Source organism: Miniopterus schreibersii (assembly GCF_964146895.1).
Source record: "Miniopterus schreibersii genome assembly, chromosome: 5".
NCBI lineage: Eukaryota > Metazoa > Chordata > Mammalia > Chiroptera > Miniopteridae > Miniopterus > Miniopterus schreibersii.
In genome coordinates, this window is record NC_138106.1 from 5,088,296 (window position 1) to 5,114,786 (window position 26,491).

Genomic DNA, 26,491 nt, shown 5'->3' on the forward strand with positions numbered 1-26,491 from the left:
GGCGGTAACATTGTATAGAAGGAACCGACGCCGGCGGTAACATTGTATAGAAGGAACCGACGCCGCTGGTAACATTGTATAGAAGGAACCGACGCCGCTGGTAACATTGTATAGAAGTTAATACACGCGGAGGACGACGGGTAAGTCGAGGAAAGCTGAGTACCATGGGGGAGGGTATGGTATATCCCTAGCGGTAATACACGTTTTCCCCTATTTTTGCGAAGTTTTGGGAAGCGACAGCGCTGGGAAGCACGGCAGGCTGAATCACTCCCTACCTCTGCACGCGACCCGCGGCGCCCTATCCGCGCTCGCGGCGCGCCCGACTCCGCTCGCCGACTCGGCGGGTCCGCCGGCACCGGCTCCAGGGGCGGGGCCGGGAGGGCCGGGAGCACGGCGGAAGTGACGTCACGGGCGGGGCGCGCACCTGGACACCTGGGCTGGGGCTGAGGCTGAGGCTGGAGCGGCGCAGGGTGGCGGCGAGACGCGAGCGATGGAGGGCGACGGCGAGAGCCCGTGGGCCCTGGGGCTGCTGCGCACCTTCGACGCGGGCGAATTCGCGGGCTGGGAGAAGGTGGGCTCGGGCGGCTTCGGGCAGGTGTACAAGGTGCGCCATGTCCACTGGAAGACCTGGCTGGCCATCAAATGCTCCCCGAGCCTGCACGTCGACGACAGGTCAGCAGCCCGGGCGGGGGCGCCGCGGCGCGGGGACGGGGGACGGGGGACGGGGGACGGGGGACTGGGCAGGGCGAGGTCGGGGCGCTTGGGTTCTGGGTCCTCCTCCCTCCACTCGCGTCGCCTACGGAGCAGCCTCGGAGGGGAAACCAAGTGCCGAGCGAGGCCGTAAAGCCCCCGGCAGTGTCCGCGCGGCTTGCCTGGCCGAAGTGGGCAGGTTTGGGGAGCTCCGGGACTGAGTACGCACGCCCGGGCCCCCGAGCTGCGGCTCCTGGGAGCGACCTCTGGGGCCGCATTTGCCCGAGACGCTGTAAAGTCCCAGTGGTGCTCCCTGGCTTCCCGCGAAGCCCCGGAATTCTACGGTCGCGAGCTCGCCGCGCCCCGGGGACCCGCGCCCCTCGGAGCGCGTCCGGCCCTCCCGGAACCCACCTGGGCGCTGCGGTCTGCGCCCGGCTTAGCGAAATTGCCGTGTGGGGATCTGGGCTTTGTGAGTTAGTTAGACTCCGTTTGACTCACTTAGTAATTTACGTCGTAGCACAAATTGGTGTAAGACGGTAATTATTTCGGTCGGAAGCACCGGCTTGGCTGGGCCGGGCTTGCGCGGCGCCCGGGCACTTGCGCGTTGGCCCTTGGGCCTGGCCGAGCGGCCGCCCCAGGTACGTTCGGAGGGTGCAGTTACGTTCGGAGGGTGCAGTTACGTTCGGAGGGTGCAGTTACGTTCCGTGGGTGCAGTTACGTTCGATGGGCTGCGTAGCAGTGGGCGTGGGGGTGGGAGGAGGGTCTTAAGAAGCAGCTCTTTTGTTTTTCACCGTGTGCGTTTGCATTTTAATAATTTATATGCACGCTTCAGATGAGTTGATTTAAGTAAATTACTTACCGTCGGGTGAAGTTTGCCTTGTCTGTGGAGGTTGTGTCTGTATTGTGTATGGAGATCCCCCTTATACAGGGAGCCCCGGATCCTTGCACACTCAGAAAAGCAGCTCCTTTTGGAAACCCCCCCCACCCCCGCCCCTGTCCAGCCTTTGCTGGCTCAGAGACCTGGCATCTAACCCTCTGCTTATCCAGTGATGGGGCCTCTTTTCACCTTAGAGCGGTGGTGATGTCGGAGGTGACTGTGTCCCCAGGACTAAGGGACATAGAGAGACTGCCGTGTGTGCTTCCACAGCAGGTAGTAAGGAATGAGCCTGGAGAGGTGGGGCCCGGCGCACTCGCAGACTTTGTGTTTACATCCTGGCCTAGGGGATAATACGGTAGATTGGTGGCTTCAGTAGAGTGGTGACAAGTGTCATAAAATATCTAAGTGAAAGGTGAGGGACTTGTGGGGCTGTGTGCAAGCTCTTTTCCCCTCACTGCGCCCCAGGTCCTGGGAACTGCTCAGGCCGGGAGGGGCGCTGCGGTTATTTTGATGAAATGCAAACCACTTTGAATACCAGCCGGTGGTTAGATCCCCAAAGGCAAGACCCTGTCCCTTGGGGTGTTTTTACGCTCTTGGGGACATTTGTCTGATGGCGTCTTCTGGTCGTGGAAGCGTGGTACTCATCAGAGAAGGCTTTCCCATCCGTTTCTTGTATTGGAAGAGCAAAGTAAACAATCCCGTCCCCAGGCCGATGAGTCAGCCCGCATCCTAGAATCTTTTATTTCCAGCTAGCTACTGGCCCTTGTTTCTTGGGTGGCCCAGCTGGAGGTAGGGTTTCTCCACTTGAGGCAGGTCACTTAGGATCTTGCATAGCCTGGTTGAAAAGTGTTTTGTCCTTTAACTGGAAGCCTTTCCTGCCCTGCCCTAACCAGGCAGGTGGTGACATGCACACGGGGTGGCTAGGTCGAGGTCAGCATCACCCAACAGGAAGCCATTCAGCTCCTGCACTCTGCCCAGCAGGCTGATGCTCTGCCTTTGCAGCAGAGGCTGAGTTCTCCAGTTGAGAAGATGGTGAAACCCCTGCTCTTGGCCAAGGAAGCGCCTCTGGCTAAGTTGACTGGCTTTAGCTTGAGCTGCTCATAGGACGTGTGTCTCTCGCCCTGCAGTGCGGGAGGCACTGGCTGCCAGTGCAGTGTTGCAGGGTTGCAGCTCGACCTTGAAATTGTTTTCGTTATGATTGGCAAGTTGGCGTCATTGCTCTTTTGATGAGCTGCCTCCCATCCCACCCCACTGTTTTGCAAGCCGTTCCCTGGAGTGGGAAATAGGATTTTCTGGGGTTCCTGGGTGCAGCCCCCCCCCAGCCTTGTACCCCTCGGGGCTAAGTCTTTACTCGCCTGTTTGAAGGGCAGCACCTCTACCCCCTGCCATGGGAGCCTGGGTGCTAGGTTGCAGCCCCCTCAGGAGCTTCCCAGCTGTAATCTGAAACAGGCCCCCAAACAGGGAGGGCAGGGAGAGACCGGAGGAAAAGGCAGTCACTCCAGATGGGGAAGGGACAGGCTTGATAAACAAGGGAACGTATAGCTTGTCGTGGGTGACCTCAAGACAAGTCGTTTTCTGCACCTGCCCACCAAGTCGGAACGGTTTGTGTAGGGGCCCTTACTGGAGTCAGGCATGGACCCTGGCCTTCTTGATGACCTTACCCAACACTGGGCCTTTTCTTTCCCAGGGCCGTTGGAGTCACTTTTGTCCCCTCCGCTTGTAGCATTGGGACCCACCACAGGGACAGGTGTGGGCCAGGGTGATTTTCATTGACTGCTTGTGCCGCCGGGCAGGCTGGGGTCTCCTGGCCCTGCCACGCCCTTGGCCGCAGCAGGGCTGATCCCCAGCCGCAGTGGGCTCCTCAGAGCAGCAGGCTGCCCTAGGCCCTGTGGGCCTGAACTTCGTTACGGGAAGGTGAGGGCTGCCCGGCCCCAGACCCCCCCTCTGGCCCCCTCAGTTTGCTCACCTTTGATCTAGTCTTGCTCCGTATGGCTGACGTCTTTAGGGGGCCTGGGGCCCTGGGTGGAGTCTGGGGATAGGGGTGTTACCATTAGGCCAGAACTGGTGACTCCAGGGGCCCCCCTCCTCCAACCCCAGCCCTCAGGCTAAGAGGAAGCCCTGAGTAACTGAGCGCCTGGCTGGGCACTGGCCCAGCAGCTAATGCTCCATGGGCACCAGCTCGTCGGGACGAGCCTGAGCAACCCCCGGGTCTGTAAGTACAGGGCTGACAATCCGACAAGCCCATTTCTTGTCAGTTTTAAAAATAGCAGTGTGGGAACCCTGGCAGGCTCCCTGGGAACGTAATTGGGTTGGTGCGAGGCGAGAAGGCCAGGCTGGGAGCATCAGCGAAGGAATGATTACACCGTTTTCCTGCTGCCTTTTCCCAAGCGTGCTTCCAGGTCTCCCCCTCTGAGGAGGCCTTTGCTACTGAAGCACCTTTCACCCCACCCCGGCCCCTCTTCCCAGAGCGTCTGCCAGTGCCCCGCCTGCGTAGGGCCCAGGGCCGCCTGTCCCCTTTTCCAGAGTAAATGCTTCCAGGAAGGGAGGGAGCCGTGGAAGCCTTTTTGGTCTTAGGAGTTCCTGACTGAGCCGCGCCGGGGGCTTCTCCAGCCAGTGTCTTGGACATGAGCCCCCTGATATTACTGCTTTTTCTCCCCACCCCAGTGCCCTCCTCGGGATTGGTGGGGCGGGGGTATGCTTCCACCGGCCCTGAATGAGAAAAATAGTTAATATAAGTGCTGTTGAGAAAGGATCTCAAACGAATTGAGGCTCAACGTGGTCCTGTGACTACCCAGAGATTTTCCATCCAGGACCAAGGTGAGGGGTCCTGGGGGGCGGTCCTGGGAGTGGGGCCCTCTCTCCATTCCTGCTGGGAAATGGAAGTTGTAATGCTTCCCCAAACGGCGAAGGAGGAGATGTTTTGAAATGATTGAGGAAGAGAAGTGTGAAGCCAGCCCTACTGAATTGTGCCTAATTGCAGCTACGCGTTTAGCCCCGCAGTTTTTAGGGTGTTCTAATTAAGACGGATGTCAGTAGATTCGGGTGGCGCGGAACTTGACTCCCAACAGTGACAAATGGGATTTGGTGATGGTGTGACCGTGACCAAGGCTTGGCGCCATGAAGGTTGAGGCACCCCTTGCCCCCCTGCCCAGCACTGGGGCTCTGGGACTGCTTTGAAAATTTCTCTGGGTCCTAAAATAATAATAGTAAATAATAATAATACTAGTCATAGTAATAGAGCTACAATTCCTTTTGTGATGTCAACATGAACCAGAAACACTGCTTTGAGGAAAAGTGTTTTAAAAAAATAATTGCCACGGACAGAAAACAATTGGCCGTTTCTTTCCGTTCAAGGGTCACTTTTCTGTCTTTTCCAGTGGCCCCGGAGAGGGCCCGGTTCAGGCTTATTGAATTGCAAATGCAGCCTAGACATCCGATCCGGGAAGGGCTGTAGCTTCCCTAAGCTGGTGGTGGCCCTTGGGGCTTCCCAGCAGGGGTGAGGGGCTGTGTCCCCAGCAGGGTACCCCAGGAGCAACTGAAGAATGGCTGAGAGTATGGGGGTCCTTTGGGTTTGGGTTTGGTAGTTACTGAAATATAAACAGGATGGACTGTTTTTTGTGCCAACTCTTTAGGGGGCCCTGGCCAACCCCACTCCCAGGCCTATGCAAGGTGGTGGCCTCTGAGTCCCCTTGAACCTGCTGCTGGGTGGTCCGGGGACCCCCTTCCTCACCCCAGGGACCTGTGGCTACAGCAGGTCAGGTGTTTCTTACAGAGCTGCCATGAAGAAGGCGATCTGTGCCTGGAAACAATGACTTATTTTCCAGGAGAGCTGGTTTTCCTTGACGAAGTGTCCTGTGTCATTTGTTCATTGATTCCAAAGAGAGTACCGGCCCTCTTAGAATGTTCTAGCTCTGATCAGCTTTCTGGAACAAACTGGGGGCAGTGGCTCTTTTCATTTTATTGAAAATAAAGTAAATGGGGTCTCACTTTGGTGGAAGGGCCCGGGGCTGGGCGAGAGCAGCGAACCGGCTGAGCTCCAGGTGGGAGAGGAGGAGAGCTGTGCTAATGAACTCAGTGAGCAGAAGTCACCTGAGTTTTTGTTTCAAGCCCTTTGGGCAAATGGAAGAAAACTTTATTTGCAGAGTGGTCAGGGCTTTTCTTCATAAGATATTCATTCAGCCTGCGGAGAAGGTTTGGCGTGGAGCTTAAAGTGGAAACCGTCCTCTTCGTGGCCAGCCTGGGAGACCCCAAAAGCCCACGCTGAAAGTGGGTCTCCTATCCTGCAGCAGGACAAGTGCCGGCACCTGTGGGCGCAGTGCCCCAGGAAGGGCACACCCGGTAAATAGGGGCAGGCAGGTCACATACTGATTCTCAACAGCCGAGGCAAAGGAGTGGCAGCTGGTGCTGAGCCCCAGCCGCCCAGCTGAGAGTGTTGTTAGTGGTGGTGGTGCTAGTATTGTGTAGATAACAAACCAGGCCGCCCTGGGAGAAGAAAGGAGCTGGCCCAGGGGTGTCATTTTCTCTCTCCTTCTTAAGTGTCCCTGCTTCGCTTTAAATGACCTTCCTGCTTGACCTCTGCACCAGCCCTAAACTCTTTCAGATGTTCATCGCACAGGGTTGGGGGTCGGTGTCTGCTTCTTCCCCAAGCCTGGCTCAGTGCTGAGGCTTCACTGAGAGGTTGGCCAGCCTGGGCCAGGCAGGGAACCTTCAGAAGTCCCGCTGGAGGGGGGGAGCAGCCCTCAGCCCTGCCCAGGGACCCCACAGGCGGGCGGGGCCTCTTCCTTTCCATTAATTGGCCAAGAAAGCAAGTCAGCTGAGCTCAGTTCTGTCCTGTAGCGATGCCGTGATTCCCTCATGATCCACGTTTCACTTGTTTCTAAGGCCAGCGGGATTCTTTGCTCCTGAGCCTGTTAAAAACCAAACTCTTGACCACTCCACCCGACCCTACTCCATAATGGGGAACCCCCAGGAGATAGGGTGGCCCTTGCCGCCTCTCTCCCCCACATCCAGTCAGGCACCGAGTCCGGGATTCTTCCCAGCCCGGGGCTCCCGTGCAGGTCTCGGCCTCTGTGAGCTGCTCCTGAGCCCTTGCTGCCTTTCCCCACGCTGGTGAGGGTCCCCTCGGGCAGTCTCCCCTGGGTCCCTGTACCCCCCTTCACAGTACTCAGGCTTTCAACTACACTCCTTGATCTGGTGGTTTTCCGTCCTCTCCCCTGGAAGGCGAGCCTGGTGGAGGCGTGGGAGGTTTCTCTTTATCATCAATTCTGATATATAGGGTGTCCGCCCCCAAATGTGTACACACTGTAGCAGCTGATAGCTGTTAAATGAAAATGAAATGTGTTTTAACAAACACTGCCTTTATAATTATTCAAAGTGCGTGTATACGTTTCTCTGGGACACTCTGTGTAGAGAGTGCTCAGTAATTGTCGGTAAGTGAACTTTAATTAGGTATGGATTAAAACTCAAGTAGATGTGGGAGTGTTGAAGTGGGTGATTCTAGACGAGTGGTTTATTTTAAATTTGGCGGAAAATGCAGACTTGGTCAGTACCAGGCATTCTCAGACTTGGCGCTATTGGCATTTGTGCCTTGGGGACCATCCTGTACATTGTAGGGTGTCTAGCTGCATCCCTGGCCTCCACTCACTGTGTGCCAGCGGCAGCCCCCATTTGTGACAACCAGATGTTTCCAGACAGTGCCCAATATCCCCTGGGGACGAAGTCGCCCCTAGGTGAGGATCAGTGGTCTGTACATAGGAGTCCTTTCCCGGACCCCCTACCATGCAGCCCCTGGGTGTGCGCTCACGTGTGCTCGTGTGGGGCTCGTCTCCCGGCGGGCTGGACAGGCGGTGGGCAGAGGCTGAGCTCCTGGCGAGCCCCTGGGGCCTGGTGGGAGTGTCCCTCGCGACAGCTGAGTGCAGGCTGAGCTTGGGTGCTGCGGCCTTCGGTAAACAGTGTAATCCCGGCCCCGCCTTGCCGGCCGCCTCCTCCCTGGGCAGTCTTTTCATAACTGTCAGGGCTGCCTGGGAGCGAGTTGTGGGCTCAGGGATGCACATCAGTAAGAAACGAGCTCGTTTGGCTGGCACGGTGTTGGGTCTCCGGCAGGGCTCCATAGGAGTCTGGGGAGGGGCCGCGGCCGCAGGTGCGCGGGCAGGTGCAGCCAAGCTCCAGAGGACCCTGTGGTGGGAATCAGCCTGTTTTGGGTTATGGGCAGGGCTGCTTGCACTGGAGTCTGCATTCTGGGGGGTCCTTGAGGCCGCCCTAGCCTGCCGCCTGTGTGTCCCTCGGCAGGCGCCAAGCTGCTCAGTTCACAACTCCATGTGGCGTGTCAGGGCTTGTGGTTCTGGGCTTTTTCCTTAGGAGCTTATGGGAAAGCAGGCTTCTCAGCACTCACCCAGAACCCATTCTCCAGGAGCAGGGCCTGGGAACCTGCATTTCAGCCAGCTTCCCGGGTGCTTTGTTCTGTGCCCTGGGAACCGCCAACCTATATCGCACATGGTCAAGCCCTGTCCTCATAGGATTCAGCCTTTTTTCCTGAATGCATTCTGAGACTTTGACCTAAAATGTGACACTGACCAAGGCACTGGGATCTAGTCTGTAAAGCCACGGGCTTCCCTAGGAAGTGACCCTAGACCAGGGGTTGCACACTTTCTTGAAGGGCTAGAGAGTAAGTATTTCAGGCTGTGTAGGCCGTAGGGTCTATGTTGCAACTACTTATCTCTGCCTTGAGTGCGAATGCAGCCACAGGCTGTGTGGACATGAATGGTGAGACTGTCTTCCAGTCAGAGTTTCTTTACAAAAGAAAGGCAGGCTGTGGACAGTGGTTTGGCAGATTCTCAAAAGGCTAAACATAGAACTATCACATGACCCAACAATTCACTCTTAGATGTATATCCAAAATGAAAGCAGGCACTCAAACAGAGACTTGCACACCAGACATTCCTGGCGGCATTAGTCACAGTAGACAAAAGGCGGAAACAACCCACGTGTCCATCAACAGGTGAGTCGACAAACACGACGTGGTGTGGTCCTGGGATGGAATATTATGTAGCTGTGAAGAGTGGAGTTTTGGTACGTGCCACAGCACCGATGGTCCTCAGTTAAAGCAATATGATTAGTGAAGCAGGCCAGGTACTGAGACAAATACTGTATGAGTCCACTTCTGTGAGGTCCCTAGTAGTGGACTCATAGAGGCAGGAAGGAAGTGTTGCTGAATGGGTACAGAGTTCCTCTGGGGTAATGAAAAAGTTCTGTGTGTAGATAGCGATGATAGTTGTACAGTTGTTACTGTCTGTAATGCCTTTGAATTGTGCACATGGTTGAAACGATACATAGCATGTTATGTATATGTTACTAAAAACTATGGTTTATAAAAAGTGGTTCTGGGCCAGCATTCTGCAGTCCCTGCGTTAGGCGAATGCGCCATTAATTTAAGCGTGGGGTTGGAATCAGGAATAACTGGGCAGCTAAAGTGTTGACCTTAACAGAGGAGAATTCGGTTCTTAATATGGATAATTTGTTACAACTTTTGGCAGAACCTAAACTCTTGCCTCCCCCAGCAGAAGGGATTCTCAGCATCCGCCTTCTCACTCAGGCCCGCGCGCGTATTGGCTCCGTGCTGCCTGCGGATTTTCACATAATTAGATGTGTTTGAATAGCTGTGGGACTGAAGGCTTTGGACAGCCCAGAATTTACGCGACATTAAAGTGAGCTCCACGCGTGTGCGCACACATGCACGGGCACCTGTACACACGCGTGTTTGTTTTAGTAGTTTTCTCAGCTCCGTAGACCTGCCTGTCTCTTGGCTGCGGCGCTTTGTGTCAGTGGCCAGGTGACTGATGCGTGTTCCTCGTGTCCGTGACCTTTTTCAGGGAGCGCATGGAGCTTTTGGAAGAGGCCAAGAAGATGGAGATGGCCAAGTTCCGCTACATCCTGCCCGTGTACGGCATTTGCCGAGACCCCGTCGGCCTGGTCATGGAGTTCATGGAGACGGGCTCCCTGGAGAAGCTGCTGGCCTCCGAGCCGCTGCCGTGGGACCTGCGCTTCCGCATCGTGCACGAGACGGCCGTGGGCATGAACTTCCTGCACTGCATGTCCCCGCCGCTGCTGCACCTGGACCTCAAGCCCGCCAACATCCTGCTGGACGCCCACTACCACGTCAAGGTGGGGCCTCCGAGCGGGCCGCCCGAAGGGCCCGGGGCTGCGGGTGCGAGGGCGGAAGGTGCGGTTCTCTTGGAAAGGAGCTTGAGCAGGGAGGCCTCTCAGCACGACCGTGTCTGGAGTCCCCTGTCTTGTCATGGTTGGTGTGAACACCAAAACGTGCGGCTGGAAAATGGACTCTGAACATGGGTCACGCTCCCACATCTGCAACCTGGTGCTAAATTCTGCGCACCCTGGGGAAAGATTGTGGATTTGCGCGTCCTGGTCGTAGTGGGTGTCCTAGGAGACTGGGTGAGAGCTCAGGCGGGGGTCGGCCGTCTCTGTGGGAGACCGTGGAGACCGTGGTTTCGGGCTGTCCCCCTCGGTGGCTGCAGGCTGGGGAGGTGGGGACGTGGGCTGCCCCGGGATGGAGGCTGCAGTCGTGCAGGGGGCTCTGATGGGGCTCATTCTGTTCCAGTGACTTGAGGCCTGTGAGGGCTGCTCTTTCCAATTCCGTTTCTGATCAGTTTATAAAACAGAAAAGTATGAAGAATAAGGGAACTAAGCACCAGGCGCCGCCACCTGGAATTGACAGGAACGCTGTCGCATTTGTGTGTCTGCGAACACCTCTCCGGCAGGCCTTGGGCGCTGGGCTTTCTGTGGCCCACGCCGTCGGGGGCACACGCCGTGGTGTTCCCCATGTGGTGATGCTCACGTGCTCGGAGGCCCTTTCCCTTGGTCCTGTGCTTGAGTGAGAAGGATCCAATCCACGAGCCATGGCCTGAGTCCCTGCTGGCTCACTTTGGGGACAGGGGAAGGGACTCACCTGTGTGCTCTGGCTCTTGCCTGTTCCGCTGCACTCGCAGGACCCCTCCCTGTTGGCCAGAGGAGGAGGAACCCTACTTCAGTCCACCCTGACCCTGGCTCCCTCTGGGCCTCGGTTTTCTCACTGGTGACAGGTCAGTGGCACTGGGTGGCCCGCACACGGCTGCTCCCTGTGCCCAGTCTTCGCAGCGGGCACCTCTCCTGCCTGAGCCAGCCTGAGGCCCTGGGGAATTGCTGTTTTCACTTTGCACAGTAATTACAAGTCGTCCCTTAAGTAGGTGTCGCTCAGTAGCAAGATGTTAGCTGAGGATGGAAGTGGTGTCCTGTCCCGTCTCCTTGTGGTCGGTGGCACTGTCTGCCCACCATGGACGTGACAGTTCTCACTAGAGTGTGCGGTCCCGTGGAGTCTGCACGACTGGGCCAGTGCAGAGTGAAACCTCCGCTCAGAAACTTGACTATATACAGCAGGGGTGGGGAATGTGCAGCCCAGGAAATCATTTGGCCTGACCCTGCCAAGGCATCCGCAGGTGGGACTCGAAATTCAATAAATTCAATTAAATGTTTGACCCAATACAGCAGGCTAATTTTTAAGTTGATAATTTTGTATGGCCTACTAATGATATAAATATCCAAATGGCTCTTGGCAGAAAAAAGGTTCCCCACGCCTGATATACAGGGAAAGGAAGGTAGTGACAGGTCCCTGCCGTGTGCCAGGGGCCCTGCCTGCAGGAGCTGCCTCAGTCGTCAAAGTGGGGCACCAAGTGGACAATGGCCTCCAGCTCCTGCTGGGCTGAGGCTCAAGGGGTTAAATCCTGGGCCAGAGTCACCCAGCTTGGGGTGGGGGTGTTACTAGGTGGGACTGGGTCTCCACAGAGCATCAGGCTTTCCTGCTGTCAGGAGTGGGGTGCAGGCAGAAGAGCCTTTACGTGGAGGAATCAGCCCAAGAAAACTCAGGAAGTCCTGGGCTTTGGGGTGGGGGGAGCAGGAGGAGCAGTTGGAGTAGGGTGGAGGGTAGGGAAGGCCTTTCCCCGCCTGGCGTTAAGGATTGTTGAGTGCTGTCGTAATCGAAGGCTGCTGGGAACCCGCTTTTCTTAGACTGCTGGTGGATGGGCACCAGGTGCTCGGACAGGTGTGTCTGCAGCCAGGTGCCTTTGAGGTGTCTCCAGAGTCACCCTAATTGGCTGGCTGGGCTTTTATGTCAACCCCTTCCCTTTCCACTCTCCTAACAGGGCATGTGGAATGGGGGGGGCATGTGGGCATCCCTAGAGGTCTACAGTGACATCTTCCTTCTGAGTGTCCTCCTTAGGAGCACAGCCCTCCTCCCCCGGCGTTGTCACCTGGCGGGTGAGGGTAACGCCTCTCTGTTGTCATGAGGGGTCAATGACAATAAAATGCCTGGCCCATGGAAGTGCTCGGTGAGGGCTGGTGTTGGTGTTGGTATTTTTGTGGCCAGTAAATAGTCATCTTTCCACGTCTGGGATGTTGACATTTATCTGGGGAGGGTCTCCTTCTGGGTAATCCTTGCTCAGTAAGGAGCCGAGTGCTGCCCTCTGACTGTCCGACACCGCGGCCTGGCTTTCCTGTAGGTCATTTCTGCACTGGCCTGGAGGGGCCTCCGTGTGAACTTCCCTCTCCCACCTTGTAAGCACCTGGTGCCATGTGTGAGCCAGTTTAACAGATGGGTAAAGATCCCTTAGAGAGCCGAGCGGGGCCTCAGTGAGGATCCCAGGATGGCTGAGCAGGGAGCGGGGTAGACCCTGCGTGGACCGGCCTCCATGGCAGGAAGCGAGGTGACGCTGCTGCTTCCAGGCCCAGGGCACCCCGGGCAGCTTTTCTGTGACTCCCGCTTAATCAGGCGAGTTAGTCACCTCACACAGCCCCAAACAAACAGAAGATGTACTTTTACATAATGCATGTCTTTCATTCTCAGAAATTGTTTATGGGGTGGGGCAGTGGGCCTTGTCTGAGGTTCTAAGTCATTGATTGATCGGCCGGTTGGGCACTTTTCAGGTGGCGGTTATTTGAAGCAATAAACCTTTATTCTAGACTTGGAATAAAATAAGGTGTCAGCCTGCCCCCTTCCCTTGGGCCCTCAAGACAACCTTCTGTCCACAGACAGGAAGACCCGGACAGGGAATTTCACAGCAGCCTCCTACTTAACAAAGTGTATTAAAGACAATATTAAATTAATACTTGATAGTAATAGTAAATATACTGAATAATATTAAAATGCTCATTTTAATGTATTGGTAGTAGACCCTTTTCAAGCTGAAGATGAAATAACTTACTTTAAAATCTCAGACTCACTTCTGGCCCAGTTTGCCCAGATAGGACTAGATGCCGGGAGAGTCTGAGGGTCCTGGTCTCCTTGGTCTACAGTGGCCTTTCTCTCTGAGGCAGCACGGCCCTGACCATGCCCTTCCTTGGTCTGGTCCAGCTGGGTGGGTGTTTGCTGTTCACAGGGTGGCCCCATGTCCCACTGTCGAGGAATCGGCAGAGGGGAAAGGGCAGGAGGAGAAATCTGCAGGTGGAGGGAAGGTCAGGGTCGGTGGCCATCAGAGAATTCTGATTTCTGAGTTTGCATTTTGATGTCAGAGCTTTTTACATAGAATTTATGCTAATTTTCTTTCACCAAGTACATTTTGAAGCGGCTGCCTGTGTCTGAAAATGGCAGAAATGGAAGGAAAAGGCTGCCCATGAGCTGCTTTTCGGATCTGCAGGGTCTGGTGATGGGTTCATTCTGCAGGCTGGCACTTTCCTTTCCAGAGTGGGGAGTTTCTTGAAGGCTAGGGAGCATATAGCTAGCTGCTAGGGGCCCAGAAATGCCCAAGCTGGCTTTCTTTGTGGACCCACACCTGACCTGACATGGCCTGGCCACAGAAACGGAGGACCGGGTCTAGTCTTGAAGGCTTTCTTCCCATCACCTCCCGTAGATGTGGTCAGAGGTCCCCTGAAAGGTCCAGTCACCAGCCAGAACTTCTTCAGTGGTGATGGTGATGCCAGGCCATTGGCTCACCTGTGAGCTGGCACAGTGAGCCCAGAATGAAGCCCTGGCTCAGCCCCAGGTCCTGTCTCTCCATAGCTTTGTTTGAGGAGGAGCCTGGAGTTGACTGGAATCCACGAGCCTCAGAGAATGTAAAGGGGCTGTTTCCGCATGGATTCTGAGGCCCTTGATGCCAGTGCCCCTGATCTCGTCCCCCACCCGGGATGAGCTGGGACCCCCGTGAGTCTGTGTGGCTTCATTTCCCCCATTGTGTGTGTCTGTGAGCTGTGAGGACACCTTTGCCTGAAGGAGACCAGGCGGTGGAGGTGTGGGGCCTGGGTGGCTGGGGCCCAGGTGTGCCCCCAGGTCGGCAGGCCCTGGGGATGGGGACAGGGACGGGAGGTGTGGACCAGCCCTTCACTGGGTGCCGTGTGTGTGGCAGAGGAACCAGCAAGCGTCTGCTGGCCACAGGACGTTTCTGGCAGCACTGTGGCTGCGTGGTGTGTTTTGCTCGTTCCGAAGGGCTTCTGAAGGTGCAGCTCCCTTTAAAGGATGTGCTGCCACTTGCCCGCCTGCCCAGCTGGCACGGTTGCATAACTGGATTGATTGCCTTAGCGCCAGGCCAGCCAGCCTCGCTCTCACGTGTCATCTGAAAACCCTGGAACTCGAAGCGTTGCCTTTTCCCCTTTTGCCGATGTGGCCCGTGGACCACAGACGTGCCGCCAGCCGAGGCGGGGGATGGTCCTTCTGGCTTCTCGCCCCCAGTGAATTCCTTCCTCAAAGCTTCACCGTCTCCATCCGTCAAGCTCTATGGCTGTAGCCCTGGTTCTTTCTAAGCCACTGTGCTCACGCACCCTGGGGCAGGTGGGCGAGCACAGGCCATGGCCTCGGTGACTCCTGAATGTGCCCTTACAGGGGTGTCAGGGCCCGCACCGTCAGATGTTGCAGGGAGGGGGTTGACCGGGCCTCGGGGTGGCAGCCCCAGTGCGTGCTCAGCACCGCGCTGCGAAGCTCGCTGAGCGCCCCCCCGCCCCGTCTGCTCTCTTACAGATCTCCGACTTTGGGCTGGCCAAGTGCAACGGGCTGTCCCACTCCCACGACCTCAGCATGGACGGCCTTTTCGGCACCATTGCCTACCTCCCTCCAGAGCGCATCCGAGAGAAGAGCCGGCTCTTTGACACCAAGCACGACGTGTACAGGTGTGTGCAGGTGTATATCTCCTAGGCCCCTGTGTGCCAGGCCCAGCGGGGCTCTGAACCCTAATTCTTCATGCTCTGCAGAGCAGTTTTCCCAGAGGCTCCTTGCTGCCATCAAATATGAGGTTGATTCCAAATGAAAGGGTTTGGAGCTTTTAGCCAGTGGGTCCAGGCTGCCCAGGTATACAGGCTGCCCCAGGCATACGGGCTCCCTTAGGTATACCGGATGTCGGTGGGATTTATGCACTCGAGCAGCGATTTTCGACCTTTCTCATCTCATGGCACACATTGTGAAATTCTGCAGCACACCAAAAAATATAGTTTTGATTCACTCACACCAGATGGCTGTTGGGTTGGCTGTTGTCTTTTTTTTTTTTTTTTTTTTAAATACATCTTTATTGATTTCAGAGAGAGGAAAGGAGAGGGAGAGACAGATAGAAACAACAATGATGAGAGAGTCATTGATCGAGCCCGCAACCCGGGCATGTGCCCTGACCGGGAATCGAACCCCGATCGCCTGGATCCCAGGTCGACGCTCAACCGCTGAGCCACGCCCGGCCGGGCTGTTGTCATTTTTTTATTTGACAATCTAAGGGAAAAGAGGTCAGTGCTCCTGACTAAATGGTCAAGTGTTGCATATTTTGAACATTCTTGTGGCTCACCGGTTGAGAATCGCTGCCCTAGAGGACAGTCCCAAGCCATTGGGCCTTCCCTTTCCAAATTGTAAAGATCTTGATGACAAAGACTTCTTGGAGAAGAAAAGAGGGAGGGAGGGTGCAGGCCTGCACTTAAGCCCCTCATTGTGGTTCTGGTCTTACGCACGGTGACTGTGACCCTGTGCCCCAGAGCGCAGGAGCTTTCTGCCTTTGTCACTGCTGCTCCCTGAGTCCCGGCAGACTGGTTTGACAGTAACCACTGTGCCTGTGCTGAGCAGGGCTCGGAGCTGTGGGCTGCTGGTGAGCTGCACTTGGGGTGCTAGTCACGGCTTGTAGAGTTTGAGAGATTAAGATTATTTTCTTTAGAGTGGAGAGTTTGAATGTTTGAACTCGTAGATTTCAGTTAATATTCAGTAGAGACTTCTTGGGTCTCTGTAAACAGCCACTGTCAACTCAGTGCAGGGTGGGGCTCCTGTTTTGTTTTGTTTTTTTTAATTTATCAGATGGAAGTATTTTTTAGTATATCCAGAGTAATTTTATATATTATTTGTATAGGGTGGGGAAAAAATAGGTTTACAGATATCTGTATAGAAAATAATACAATAATTAATAAATGGTAATACAAGAATAAACTTTTGAGTATTCACAAATGTAACCCTACTTTTGCCACACCCTGTATATAATTCCCAGCAACCAAAAAAGACTCAGGGAGGCTCAGCTGGGTGCCAGAATGCTTTCCGTGCACTTTCTCCGGCCCTCTGGTGGACTCCCAGTGGGCAAGTCACCCGCCAGGCCCAGGGCTGCAGTCGGCATGGGATGCCCAGTGTTTGCAGGAAGGTGGTGGTGAATTCAGCCCACAGGCCCTTCTGCCCACGAGCTGACAGTGGCACTCCTTTCAGGGTTCCCCCTCGGTGTTGGGATTTCCAGCTTAGTTGGCAGGGTTTTGTCCATTGTTTAACACCTGAGCCATCAATGGGATGTGTTCCCCAGGCAGCGTATGTGCCTGTTTAGAAAAAAAAAACCCTCAAAAAAACAAAACAAACAAACAAAAACCCTCCTGAGAAGCGCCTCGGTGTCCCCTCTCCTTTTGGAAGACCGGAGGGGCTTTCTCCAAGTGCATTGCTTTCTGTGAGAGCGTTCGCTCTGTTGGGGGCCCGGCTCGCGGACACTAACCTGCCGATTCCCCTCCAGCTTCGCCATCGTGATCTGGGGCGTGCTGACGCAGAAGAAGCCATTTGCAGGTGAGTGGACTTATGTTTGGGGGGGTGCCTCTGTCTCTTGGAACAGTGGGGGACACGATCCGGGCTTCTTTTTGTGCTTTACAATGCCCACGGCCCACACTCCCATGGTGGGGGCCGTCCTGTGGGGGTGGGTCGCTTTGTCCTGCCCACCAGGTTGGCACAGAGACCCACAGCCACCTCATCGCAGGTGGTCCTGTGGGCAGACAGTGCTCTTGAGGTGTGACTCATGTCGAGGAAAAGACATAGATCTGAAGGGCTCTGGTCAGTGAGGTGTTTAGATGCCAGCTAATTCTTTGTGTGTGTGATATAATACACAAGGCTAAAATCAATCATTTCACCCATTTAAGGTGTACAGTTCAGTGGCATTTAGTACATTCACATTGTTGGACAGTCACCACCACGATCTAGTTCCGGAACATTCTCAGCCCCCCGAAAGGAAACCCTGTGCCCATTAGTCAGTCACTCCCCACCCCCCGCCCCAACCCTCACCTCCTGCTAATTCGCTGTCTCCCTGAATTTGCCTGTTGTAGTTATTTCCAGCTAGTTCCTTTTTTTCTTCTAATTTTTCATGGTGATAAAATACACGTAACACGAAATTGACCATCTTGACCACTTTTAAGTGCACAGTTTGGTCGTGTCAAGTGCATCCATGGGCACCCAATGCCAGAATCGTTGAGTGGATTTTGACACAGTTGGGTGACCCGAGTCACCAACACCCACCCCAGAGCCGCAGTACCTCTTGCCCCTTTCAGCCAACCGCTGTTCTGGTTTCTGCCCTTGGAGTCTTAGTGCCCTGTAAAAGTCAGGTACTTTTTTGCCTTATTGGAGAGGGGCCCCAGGGATCCTCGGTGGCCCAGACTCCTTTCTCTGCTCGGCCTAAACCACACTGTCCATCAAACTGGACTCTGAGTGTCTTATTCCCAACAGACCTCCCACCCTACAGTTCCCAGCATGCCCACAGGAGCGTGGAGCCACTTCTTTTCCTCTATAGGCAAATCTGGGCCGCTCACAAGATTGTGGCCTGACCAAGAATACCTAAAAATGCAGGTCACATTCAGCATGTAGCCCCAGGTCGTGGAGCCTTTGCTGGTCAAGACACAGAGGAGGCCATTCATTGTAGGGTCATGTCCATCTTGTCCTTCCACCCGTCACCAGGCCTCCCTAACTCCCCCCCCGGAGGTTTATGGTCTGGATTATTTGTGTGTGGCAGCATGTTTGTCTGGCATGAAGTTATCTGGTGGACGCAACGCCCAAGGCCAGGTACATGATATTACCGTAGAGAGAGCCGAGGCCCACATGCTCCGTGGCTGGGTAGATAGGGGAGTCCAAGGTGCAGGGGCGGAAGGCGTCTCGTGGACTTTTTCCATCTGTGTGGGAGCAGAGCATCCTCCGGGTGTTTAGTTTACTTTTGTTGTAGTCAGAAACCCCTGTTGGGTTTTTGGAAGTCTGAGGTTTCATGGAAATAATGTATAAATACCTGAGATAGTTATTGCACAAGATTTAACGGGAAAGTGGAACAAAACATCAGAGCAGGATCCTGGCAGCCATCGGGGATTTCGGGCCAATTTTCCACACCTGCTGATCTGCCCACTCTCCCGAGCTCCTGTGGGCGTGCTGGGAACTGGAGGGGGGGTGGTCTGTTGGGAACAAGACACTCGGAGTCCAGTTTGATGGACACTGTGGTTTAGGCCGAGCAGAGAAAGGAGTCTGGGCCACCGAGGACCCCGGGGCCCCTCAGTCTGTGACTAAGATGACAATGATGACGCTATGATCATGAGCCCAGGTGTGTTTCTGAAGGAGGTTGGAAAGGAGGACAGGTGGGGCCCCACGTTACCAATTTTGAGGAAAAAGACCCCTGTTTGCACACCCCAGACCCGAGCACTGCGGAGACCAGCCAGGGGAATTCAGGAGGACTGTGCGTCATTGCAGGGAGACTTGGGTGCCCCTGGGGGCTGGGCAGTGTGACTCCGGGATGTGTACGTGGTGCCTCCCTTTGGCAGGCATGGCCGCTTCGGAACATGTCTCGTCTGATACTTCTCTCCTTTGAACTCGGTTTTCCTTTGAGTTGGCTGCCCAGAAAGATTTTCCCTGTGGTACAACACAAGGATTCCATCTGGGAGCCGCTAGGTCGTTTCAAAACCTGGAAGGTGGAGAAGGGACGTGCCCTGAGAACACTGGTGAACGAAAGCTCTGTGCTTTCAGAAGGAATCCAGTGGTCTCCAGGCCACAGCGTGAGGCCCCGGACATGTCCCTGGGCACTGCCCCGCAGCTGTGTTTCCTCCGGAGACAGGGGGCCGGCCTGGCTGCCAGCCGCCCTGACTCGCGTGCCTTTCCCTTGCAGATGAGAGAAACATCCTGCACATCATGGTGAAGGTGGTGAAGGGCCACCGCCCGGAGCTGCCGCCCGTCTGCAGAGCCAGGCCGCGTGCCTGCAGCAACCTCCTGCGCCTCATGCAGAGATGCTGGCACGGGAACCCCCGCGAGCGGCCTACCTTCCAAGGTGAGCGACGGAGTGCTCCTGAGTGCTGCTGCTCGACTGATCTGCTCTGCTGGTGTCCCAGGAGAGAGTAGATGACTGGGACGGGTCAGGGAGCCCGAGGGGAAGGCCGAACAGAGACGGTGCCCCGGGCAAGCCCCGCAGAACTAGCTTGGCCTGGGCACCTGCCCATGGCCCTCAGCTTGCAGGGCCAGGATGGGCGGCTGCAAGGTGTTGGTCAGCTCTAGCCGTCCACCCCGCACTCCCACCTCCACCCCCACCCCCACCCCCGCCCCCGCTGCAGCCCAAGGAGGGGCTTGCTGCCCAGAGAAGGCTGTACTTGGTGTGTCAGGTTCACATACAGCGATGGACCTTTTAGGGACTGGTGTGACCACCAGCCTGAGGCTTTCTTTACCTTTTTCTCAGGGTCTTGTCCCCATGGATCGGATGTGTCATTTGCTTAGGGAACATTCCTGATGGGATTGAAACTGACCATTGCATTTAAAACACAGGGGACACATGAATGTGGGGGGCCCACATTCCAGGTGCTGGCGGGTCTTGCACTGTCTCCCTCCTTCCCCCTCTCGAAGGCTTCTTTGGAAACCTGGAGCACCTTGACTCCTACTTGAGTCTGGTGAGACCTGCAAAGGGCTGCTGACAGGAGGCTGGTGTGTGGCCCATGCAGAGGGCCCGGGGATGGGGGTGGCCTGTGAGCTCAGCCGGGGCCAGCAGCATGGGAAACCACAGTGCCAACTGAGTCCTTGAGTCAGAGATGCTTCGGGGGTCACCTCTTTCATCCCTGCTCTCGGTGGCATGTTTGTGTGGGGTGTATGTGGAGGTCACTTTCCAAGGGACATGCCCCTTTTTGTTTTCTCCCCAAAAGAAATCACGTCTGAGACTGAGGACCTGTGTGATAAACCCGACGATGAGGTGAAAGAGACAACTCCGGACCTAGATGTAAAAGACCCTCCGGAGCCTAAGACTGAGGTAGGGGGACCCCCAAAGCGGCCTTTGTGCTGCATTGGGGTTGAGTTTTCTGACCCAAGGCCTCTCTTCTGCACAGTCCCCTGCCAGCCTGGGCCCCTCGTTCCTTGTCCTGCGGCTCGGCCTGCCCTCAGAGCCCCACCTGGTACCAGTTGGTCACGGGAGTCCTGTGCCCAGTGACAGGAGGGCAGGTCCCATGGCAGTCACAGTGGCCCCAGATTAATTTCCTTCCCAACTGTGCCCTGTCCCCACCACCTGTCTGGTTATGAATGAGCAGTGCGGGCCCATGTGTGACATTAAAAAGCAAAAGCTGCCAGGTAGATGCTCTTTGAACCGCCCCTGCCAGGCCCTGTTGGCTGGGGGTGGGATTGGGGGGCCTGGGCTCTGGGGTCTGCCTGTCTTTGCAGCCCTGGCTTGGGGATCTTCTCATAAACGATTTGTTCAGTGAATGTCACGTGGGTAGTGTAAGTTGTGATAAGAAACTCCCAATGCCAGGACTCACTAAATACCTGAACGAGAATAAGACTTGTAAAGCCTGGTAACTAACCTTGTAATGTGTTATCTGGGATTGAGCAACTCGCCCCGGGTCACTGGTGTAAGGCTGGGACATAAGTGACCATTTGTGGTGTGTGTTTCCCCCATCTGAACAGCCTGTGCGTGAGGCTGGGGAGCAAAGGTGCCCCGGCGAGGCAGCCAGGCCCCCGATAAGGAAAAGAAAGGCAGCCAACTAGTGGGTGTGACTCCGTGCCCCAAACCACTCAATCAGAGCAGATTAGCAGTTCCCCAGATGGGAAGATTTGGGGTCACATGGGCACGACACGGGAGGAGTCCTCAGTTGCCCTCAGACTCCGATCACTCACCAGAAGTCTGCCTTCGTCACTGTTGGGGAGGCTAAGGGTGGGTCACAGTGCTGTCCCTGCAGCTGGCCCCGCCCCTGCCCTGTCCACACACAGCCCCAAGCCCTGTCCACACACAGCTCACAGGAGAGGCTGCAGGTGGTAGGCGATGCGGGGAGAGCTGGGGGAGCCCTAGTCCCAGTAGCCCCAGCCCCAGCCCTCTTCTTTGTTTCTGACCAGCGCCGACCTGCTCTGGCGGACACGGCCCAGCGCTCGGTGTCACCTGCAGCCTGTTCACGATCTGCCCCTTGTCCGAGTAACGCTGGGTCCGTACACTGCGCAGGGCATCAGGGCAGCCTGGCGCTGGACTTGCCGTTTTTTATCAAGTCAGGGTTCCCTTACACGGTCTTCCCGCCCGGTGGGCCAGTGCAGTGTCATTGGGCTCCCTGGTGCCATGCGTCGCATAGCAGGAGCTAAATTCCCTGCGTGACGAACCGAGGACCGCGGGCTCCCCTCCCTCTCTCCACCTTCCCCGACGGTGCGGCGCCCGCGGCCTCATGCGCCTCCTGTGCTCATCCTCGCAGGCGCCCGTGTCCACGCCGCTCAAGCGCGCCTCGGCCCCCGCCTTCCATGAGGACTACAGCCTGTCGGAGCTGCTGTCCCAGCTGGACTCGGGCATCTCCCAGGCGCTCGAGGGCCCCGACGAGCTCAGCCGCAGCTCCTCCGAATCCAAACTCCCGTCGGCCGACAGCGGCAAGCGGCTGTCGGGGGTGTCCTCGGTCGATTCTGCCTTTTCCTCCAGAGGGTCCTTGTCCCTGTCCTTCGAGCGGGAGCCTTCCACGGGCGGTGAGTTGAGGCCCTGTGCCCTGGGAAACGACCAGTGTGATGACGGGGCTGGCGGCGGGCAGGGTGTGGCGATGTCCGCGAGCTGCCTAAAAGCTTGAGGCAGCCCGGTTCTTGACTCGACAGTGATTCTTCATTTCTCCTACCCTTTCACTAAGGGGTTTTGGGTGCCTGTGGCGTGGTCGGTTCACCGAGTGTGTTTCTTGTGAGGGAGTCTTGTTTCACGCGAGTCATAACTTCACGTAACGTGTAGGACTCTCGTGCTGAGTAGAACCGCTTCATTGTGAGGAACGGTCCTCCTGAGATAGGCCTTTGAGGATAATTGTAGGGACTAGAGACACAGGCCCCCTTTGGCGGTTAGGCTGGGAGCAGGCCAGCTGGCCTGGAGGGGTGTCCCTGGGGTGGGAGCTGCCAGCTCTCGGGGGGATTGGGGTCTCCTGCCTGGTCTGTGCCCTCCTTCCCTCCCCCTCCCTCCCCCTCCCCTCCCCATCCCTCCCCCTTCCCTCCCTCCCTCCTTCCCTCCCTCCCTCCTCCCCTCCTCCCCCCTTCCCTCCCTCCCTCCTCCCCCCTCCTCCCCCTCCCCGCCTCCCCCTTCCCCCTCCCTCCTTTCCTCCCTCCCCCCTCCCTCCCCCTCCCCTCCCCCTCCCCTCCCCCTTCCCTCCCTCCCTCCTTCCCTCCCTCCCTCCTCCCCTCCTCCCCCCTTCCCTCCCTCCCTCCTCCCCCCTCCTCCCCCTCCCCGCCTCCCCCTTCCCCCTCCCTCCTTTCCTCCCTCCCCCCTCCCTCCCCCTCCCCCTCCCTCCCCTCCCCCTCCCCTCCCCCTCCCCCTCCCCCTCCCTCCCCCCTCCCTCCCCCCTCCTTCCCCCCTCCTTCCCCCCTCCCTCCCCCTCCCTCCCCCCTCCCTCCCCCTCCCCCTCCCCCCTCCCCCTCCCTCCCCCCTCCTTCCCCCTCCCTCCCTCCTTCCTTCCCTCCCTCCTCCCCCCTTCCCTCCCTCCCTCCTCCCCCCTCCTCCCCCTCCCTGCCTCCCCCTTCCCCCTCCCTCCTTTCCTCCCTCCCCCCTCCCTCCCCCCTCCCCCTCCCCTCCCCCCTCCCCCTCCCCCCTCCCCCCTCCCCCTCCCTCCCCCTCCCTCCCCCCTCCCCCCTCCCCCTCCCTCCCCCTCCCTCCCTCCTCCCCCCCTCCTCCCCCTCCCTGCCTCCCCCTTCCCCCTCCCTCCTTCTCTCCCTCCCCCTCCCTCCTTCCCTCCCTCCTCCCCCCCGTTAGCCATCACTGCCATTTCTGACAGCCAGCAGGAGCCTGAGTTTTACATCCTTAGTCTAATCAGCACCCCACAACATGGCTAGAATGATGTTTATTTTGCAAATCAACAAAAGAGCCCGTGGGGGTCATTGACCTGCCCAGGGTCTGCCCACTAGATCTAAACTTAAACCGCAGGGACAACGCGCTTAAGCAGTTTCAGGTAAAAGGCGACCCGGAGGCCGTGGGCGGAGTGGGGCACATCAGGACACCGGCCCAGCTTCGCGAAGCCCGCGGCGGCCGCCTCACCCGCCCCCACGCCTGCTCCTCCTGTAGATCTCGGCACGACCGACGTCCAGAAGAGGAAGCTGGCGGATGCCATCGTGAACGGGGACACCAGCCGGCTGATGAAGATCCTGCAGCCGCAGGACGTCGACCTGGCCCTGGACGGCGGCGCCAGCCTGCTGCACCTGGCCGTGGAGGCGGGGCAGGAGGAGTGCGTCAAGTGGCTCCTCCTCAACAACGCCAACCCCAACCTGACCAACAGGAAGGGCTCCACGCCCCTGCACGTGGCCGTGGAGAAGAGGGCGCGGGGCGTCGTGGAGCTCCTGCTGGCCCGCAAGATCAGCGTCAACGCCACCGACGAGGACCAGTGGACGGCCCTGCATTTCGCGGCGCAGAACGGGGACGAGGGCAGCACGCGGCTGCTGCTGGAGAGGAACGCCGCCATCAACGAGGCGGACTGCGAGGGCCGCACGCCCCTGCACGTGGCCTGCCAGCACGGGCAGGAGAGCGTCGTGCGCATCCTGCTGCGCCGCGGCGTGGACGTGGGCCTGCCGGGGAAGGACGCCTGGCTGCCGCTGCACTACGCCGCCTGGCAGGGCCACCTGCCCATCGTCAAGCTGCTGGCCAAGCAGCCGGGGGTGAGCGTGAACGCCCAGACGCTGGACGGGAGGACGCCGCTGCACCTGGCCGCGCAGCGAGGGCACTACCGCGTGGCCCGCGTCCTCATCGACCTGCGCTCCGACGTCAGCCTCTGCAGCCTGCTCGAGCAGACGCCCCTGCACGTCGCCGCAGAGACGGGGCACACGAGCACCGCCAGGCTGCTGCTGCACCGCGGGGCCAGCAGGGAGGCGGTCACCTCCGAGGGCTGCACCGCCCTGCACCTGGCCGCCCGGAACGGGCACCTGGCGACCGTCAAGCTGCTGCTGGAGGAGAAGGCCGACGTGCTGGCCCGGGGGCCCCGGAACCAGACGGCCCTGCACCTGGCGGCCGCCGGCGGGCACTCGGAGGTGGTGGAGGAGCTGGTCAGCGCCGACGTGCTCAACCTGTCCGACGAGCAGGGCCTCAGCGCGCTGCACCTGGCCGCCCGCGGCAGGCACGCCAAGACGGTGGAGACGCTGCTCAAGCACGGGGCCCACGTCAACCTGCAGAGCCTCAAGTTCCAGGGCGGCCACAGCCCCGCCGCCACGCTGCTCCGGCGGAGCAAGACCTAGCTTGCTGCCCTGAGACCGGTGCCCCGTGCAGGGTTCCCGTCCCGTCGTGTGCTGCAGTGGGGCAGAAGGACGCTCCCCGCGCTGGCGGCCTGGCGGCACGTGGACTGAACGGGCCATTAGGAGGCTGCGACTCCCGATTGGTGCCAGGCGTCGGCGTGGGCGGGTTACCCTCCAAACGAAGGTGGTTGGAGGTGCTGATCCATCCGCCCGTCGGTGCGCCCGATGTCGGAGGAACGACGGGTTGAAATCATTTCGTGGTGCGCCTGCTCCTGGGGTCCATTCCTTGGTGACAGTCCTGGGTGCCGCCGAGTCCACCCGTCCTGAGTAGAGCCCCTGGAGCTCGCCGGCCTGAGGACGCAGGGACAAGGCCGCTGGGTCTTCCGTCTTCATTTGCAGCGGCCGGCGAGGCAGTCGGTCTCGGAATGTTTCAGTGGACAGCTTGTCGTCGCTAGATGAACACAGCGTCAAGTGTTGCCTTAACGCTCTTCAAAAATGATCCTGTCATCGAGCAGTCTATCTGCGAGCGCGGTGTGTGACGGAGCGAGGCCGGCTTTTAAAAGCACGGTAACCGTGCGGCCTCTGACGTGCTCAGAGCGTCCCCAGCCGGTCCCCTCGGCGACCGCGCGCCTCCTGGCAGTCCTGATCGCTCCCATTCATTTCTCGTTGCATAAAATGCGTTTCAAACTCTAGAGCCAAATACACAAGAGTCGTTTAAAAATTCACTTGTAACCTCAGTTTTGGACTCAGAACAGTATTACCTAGGTAGATGGACCACCTAACTCGTCAGCTTCTTTCCAGCTCTTTCTTGGTAAGGTGGCCGTGTGTGCAGAGTGCTGCTGTCTGGGGGTCCCAGAGTGGCTTTCTGACCTGCTTTACAAACCTCCGAACTGTGTGACCCCCCAAGGCGGCCCTCGGAGACCACCGCACGCTCTTGGCTATAAAAGGTGGGGTTGTCTGGCCCTCTTTGTCATGTGTGTGCCATGTGGTGCCCCCCAGTACTGTTGTTCGAGTGGATTTGCTGCAGGAGGTGGTCCTGTTTGCAAACATGCTTGTGTTGTATGACACTGAGATTGATATTAATATACCATGTATGTTAATGTGAATCTGTGGGCTGGATACTTCTTTTCTATGACAGGAAATGTCCAGACTGCTTAGAACTGGCTATGTTTTAATATGCCTCATGCTTTTACCGTGCTACGGCGTGCTGCTGTTGTGTGGAGCACGCGGAAGACGAACGCTCTGTCCGATGTAAATAAAGTTCCCTTCTACTTTTCTGACGTCGGTGAGGCTGCTTTTTCTTATAAACGAGCTCGAATAGTCTGGTTTCTGACGACCAGAGGATGAGGCAGTCGTGCGTGGTGTGGAGAAGACCTTCCAGAGGGCAGTCCGTGGGCACTGGATAGCCAGTGACGGGCGGGGACAAAGGGAGGGGAAGGGGGACCCGGGCTTCCTGCCCCCTCACCGGGCCTGCCACCTGTGCGTGAACCAGCAGCAAGATGACCTAGTCGTGCTAGAAGCAGCTCCCAGCACCTTGTATCTCCTTTCAGGTGCTTATAGTTGTTTTCATTTGTTAACTTTACATTTTGAAATAATTTCAAATTATAGAGAAGTTATGAGACTAGTACAAAAAACTCAGGCGTATCCTTCATCTAGATTCCCACTCATTTCAGTTCCTTCGCCTGGTCATTCTGTTTTCTTTCTCATCTGCCCACCCACCTGTCCACCCATCCACCTGTCCGTCTGTCCACCCACCCACGCAGCTACGTGTCCACCCTCTGTTTAAGTAGGCTGCAGACCGTGTGCCCCATGACCCTAAATACTTGGGTGTATTTCCTAAGAACAAGGACGTTCTCCTATATAGCCACCGTGTACCCATCAAAATCAAGACATTAACATTGAGACAATACTACCATCTAGTCCACAGGTCCATTTTAAATTTTATTATCTCAAAAATGTCCTTCATAAGGGAAAAACCAACAACCAACAGCAGTGACAATTGACTTCCTTCCTTCCTCTGTCCA

At 57.2% G+C, this 26,491-nt stretch overlaps 1 protein-coding gene across 1 annotated transcript; it reads left to right on the forward strand.

The window, feature by feature from the left end:
* Positions 1–457: 457 nt before the first annotated feature.
* RIPK4 (receptor interacting serine/threonine kinase 4) lies at positions 458–25,746 on the forward strand. Its single transcript, XM_081137945.1, has 8 exons — positions 458–672; positions 9,436–9,727; positions 14,562–14,710; positions 16,555–16,604; positions 18,946–19,104; positions 19,964–20,067; positions 21,485–21,746; positions 23,311–25,746. The coding sequence occupies exons 1-8, from the start codon at positions 491–493 to the stop codon at positions 24,468–24,470; spliced, it is 2,358 nt and encodes a 785-aa protein (XP_080994071.1). The 5' UTR covers positions 458–490; the 3' UTR covers positions 24,471–25,746.
* The last annotated feature ends 745 nt before the right edge of the window (positions 25,747–26,491 follow it).

Excerpts from the sequence above, each read along its gene's own strand:
- RIPK4 (XM_081137945.1), top strand. The coding sequence starts at position 491 with ATGGAGGGCGACGGCGAGAGCCCGTGGGCCCTGGGGCTGCTGCGCACC. Across the intron at positions 16,605-18,945 it reads GCAGAAGAAGCCATTTGCAG|ATGAGAGAAACATCCTGCAC; the intron begins GTGAGTGGACTT and ends TTTCCCTTGCAG. Across the intron at positions 19,105-19,963 it reads CGAGCGGCCTACCTTCCAAG|AAATCACGTCTGAGACTGAG; the intron begins GTGAGCGACGGA and ends TCTCCCCAAAAG.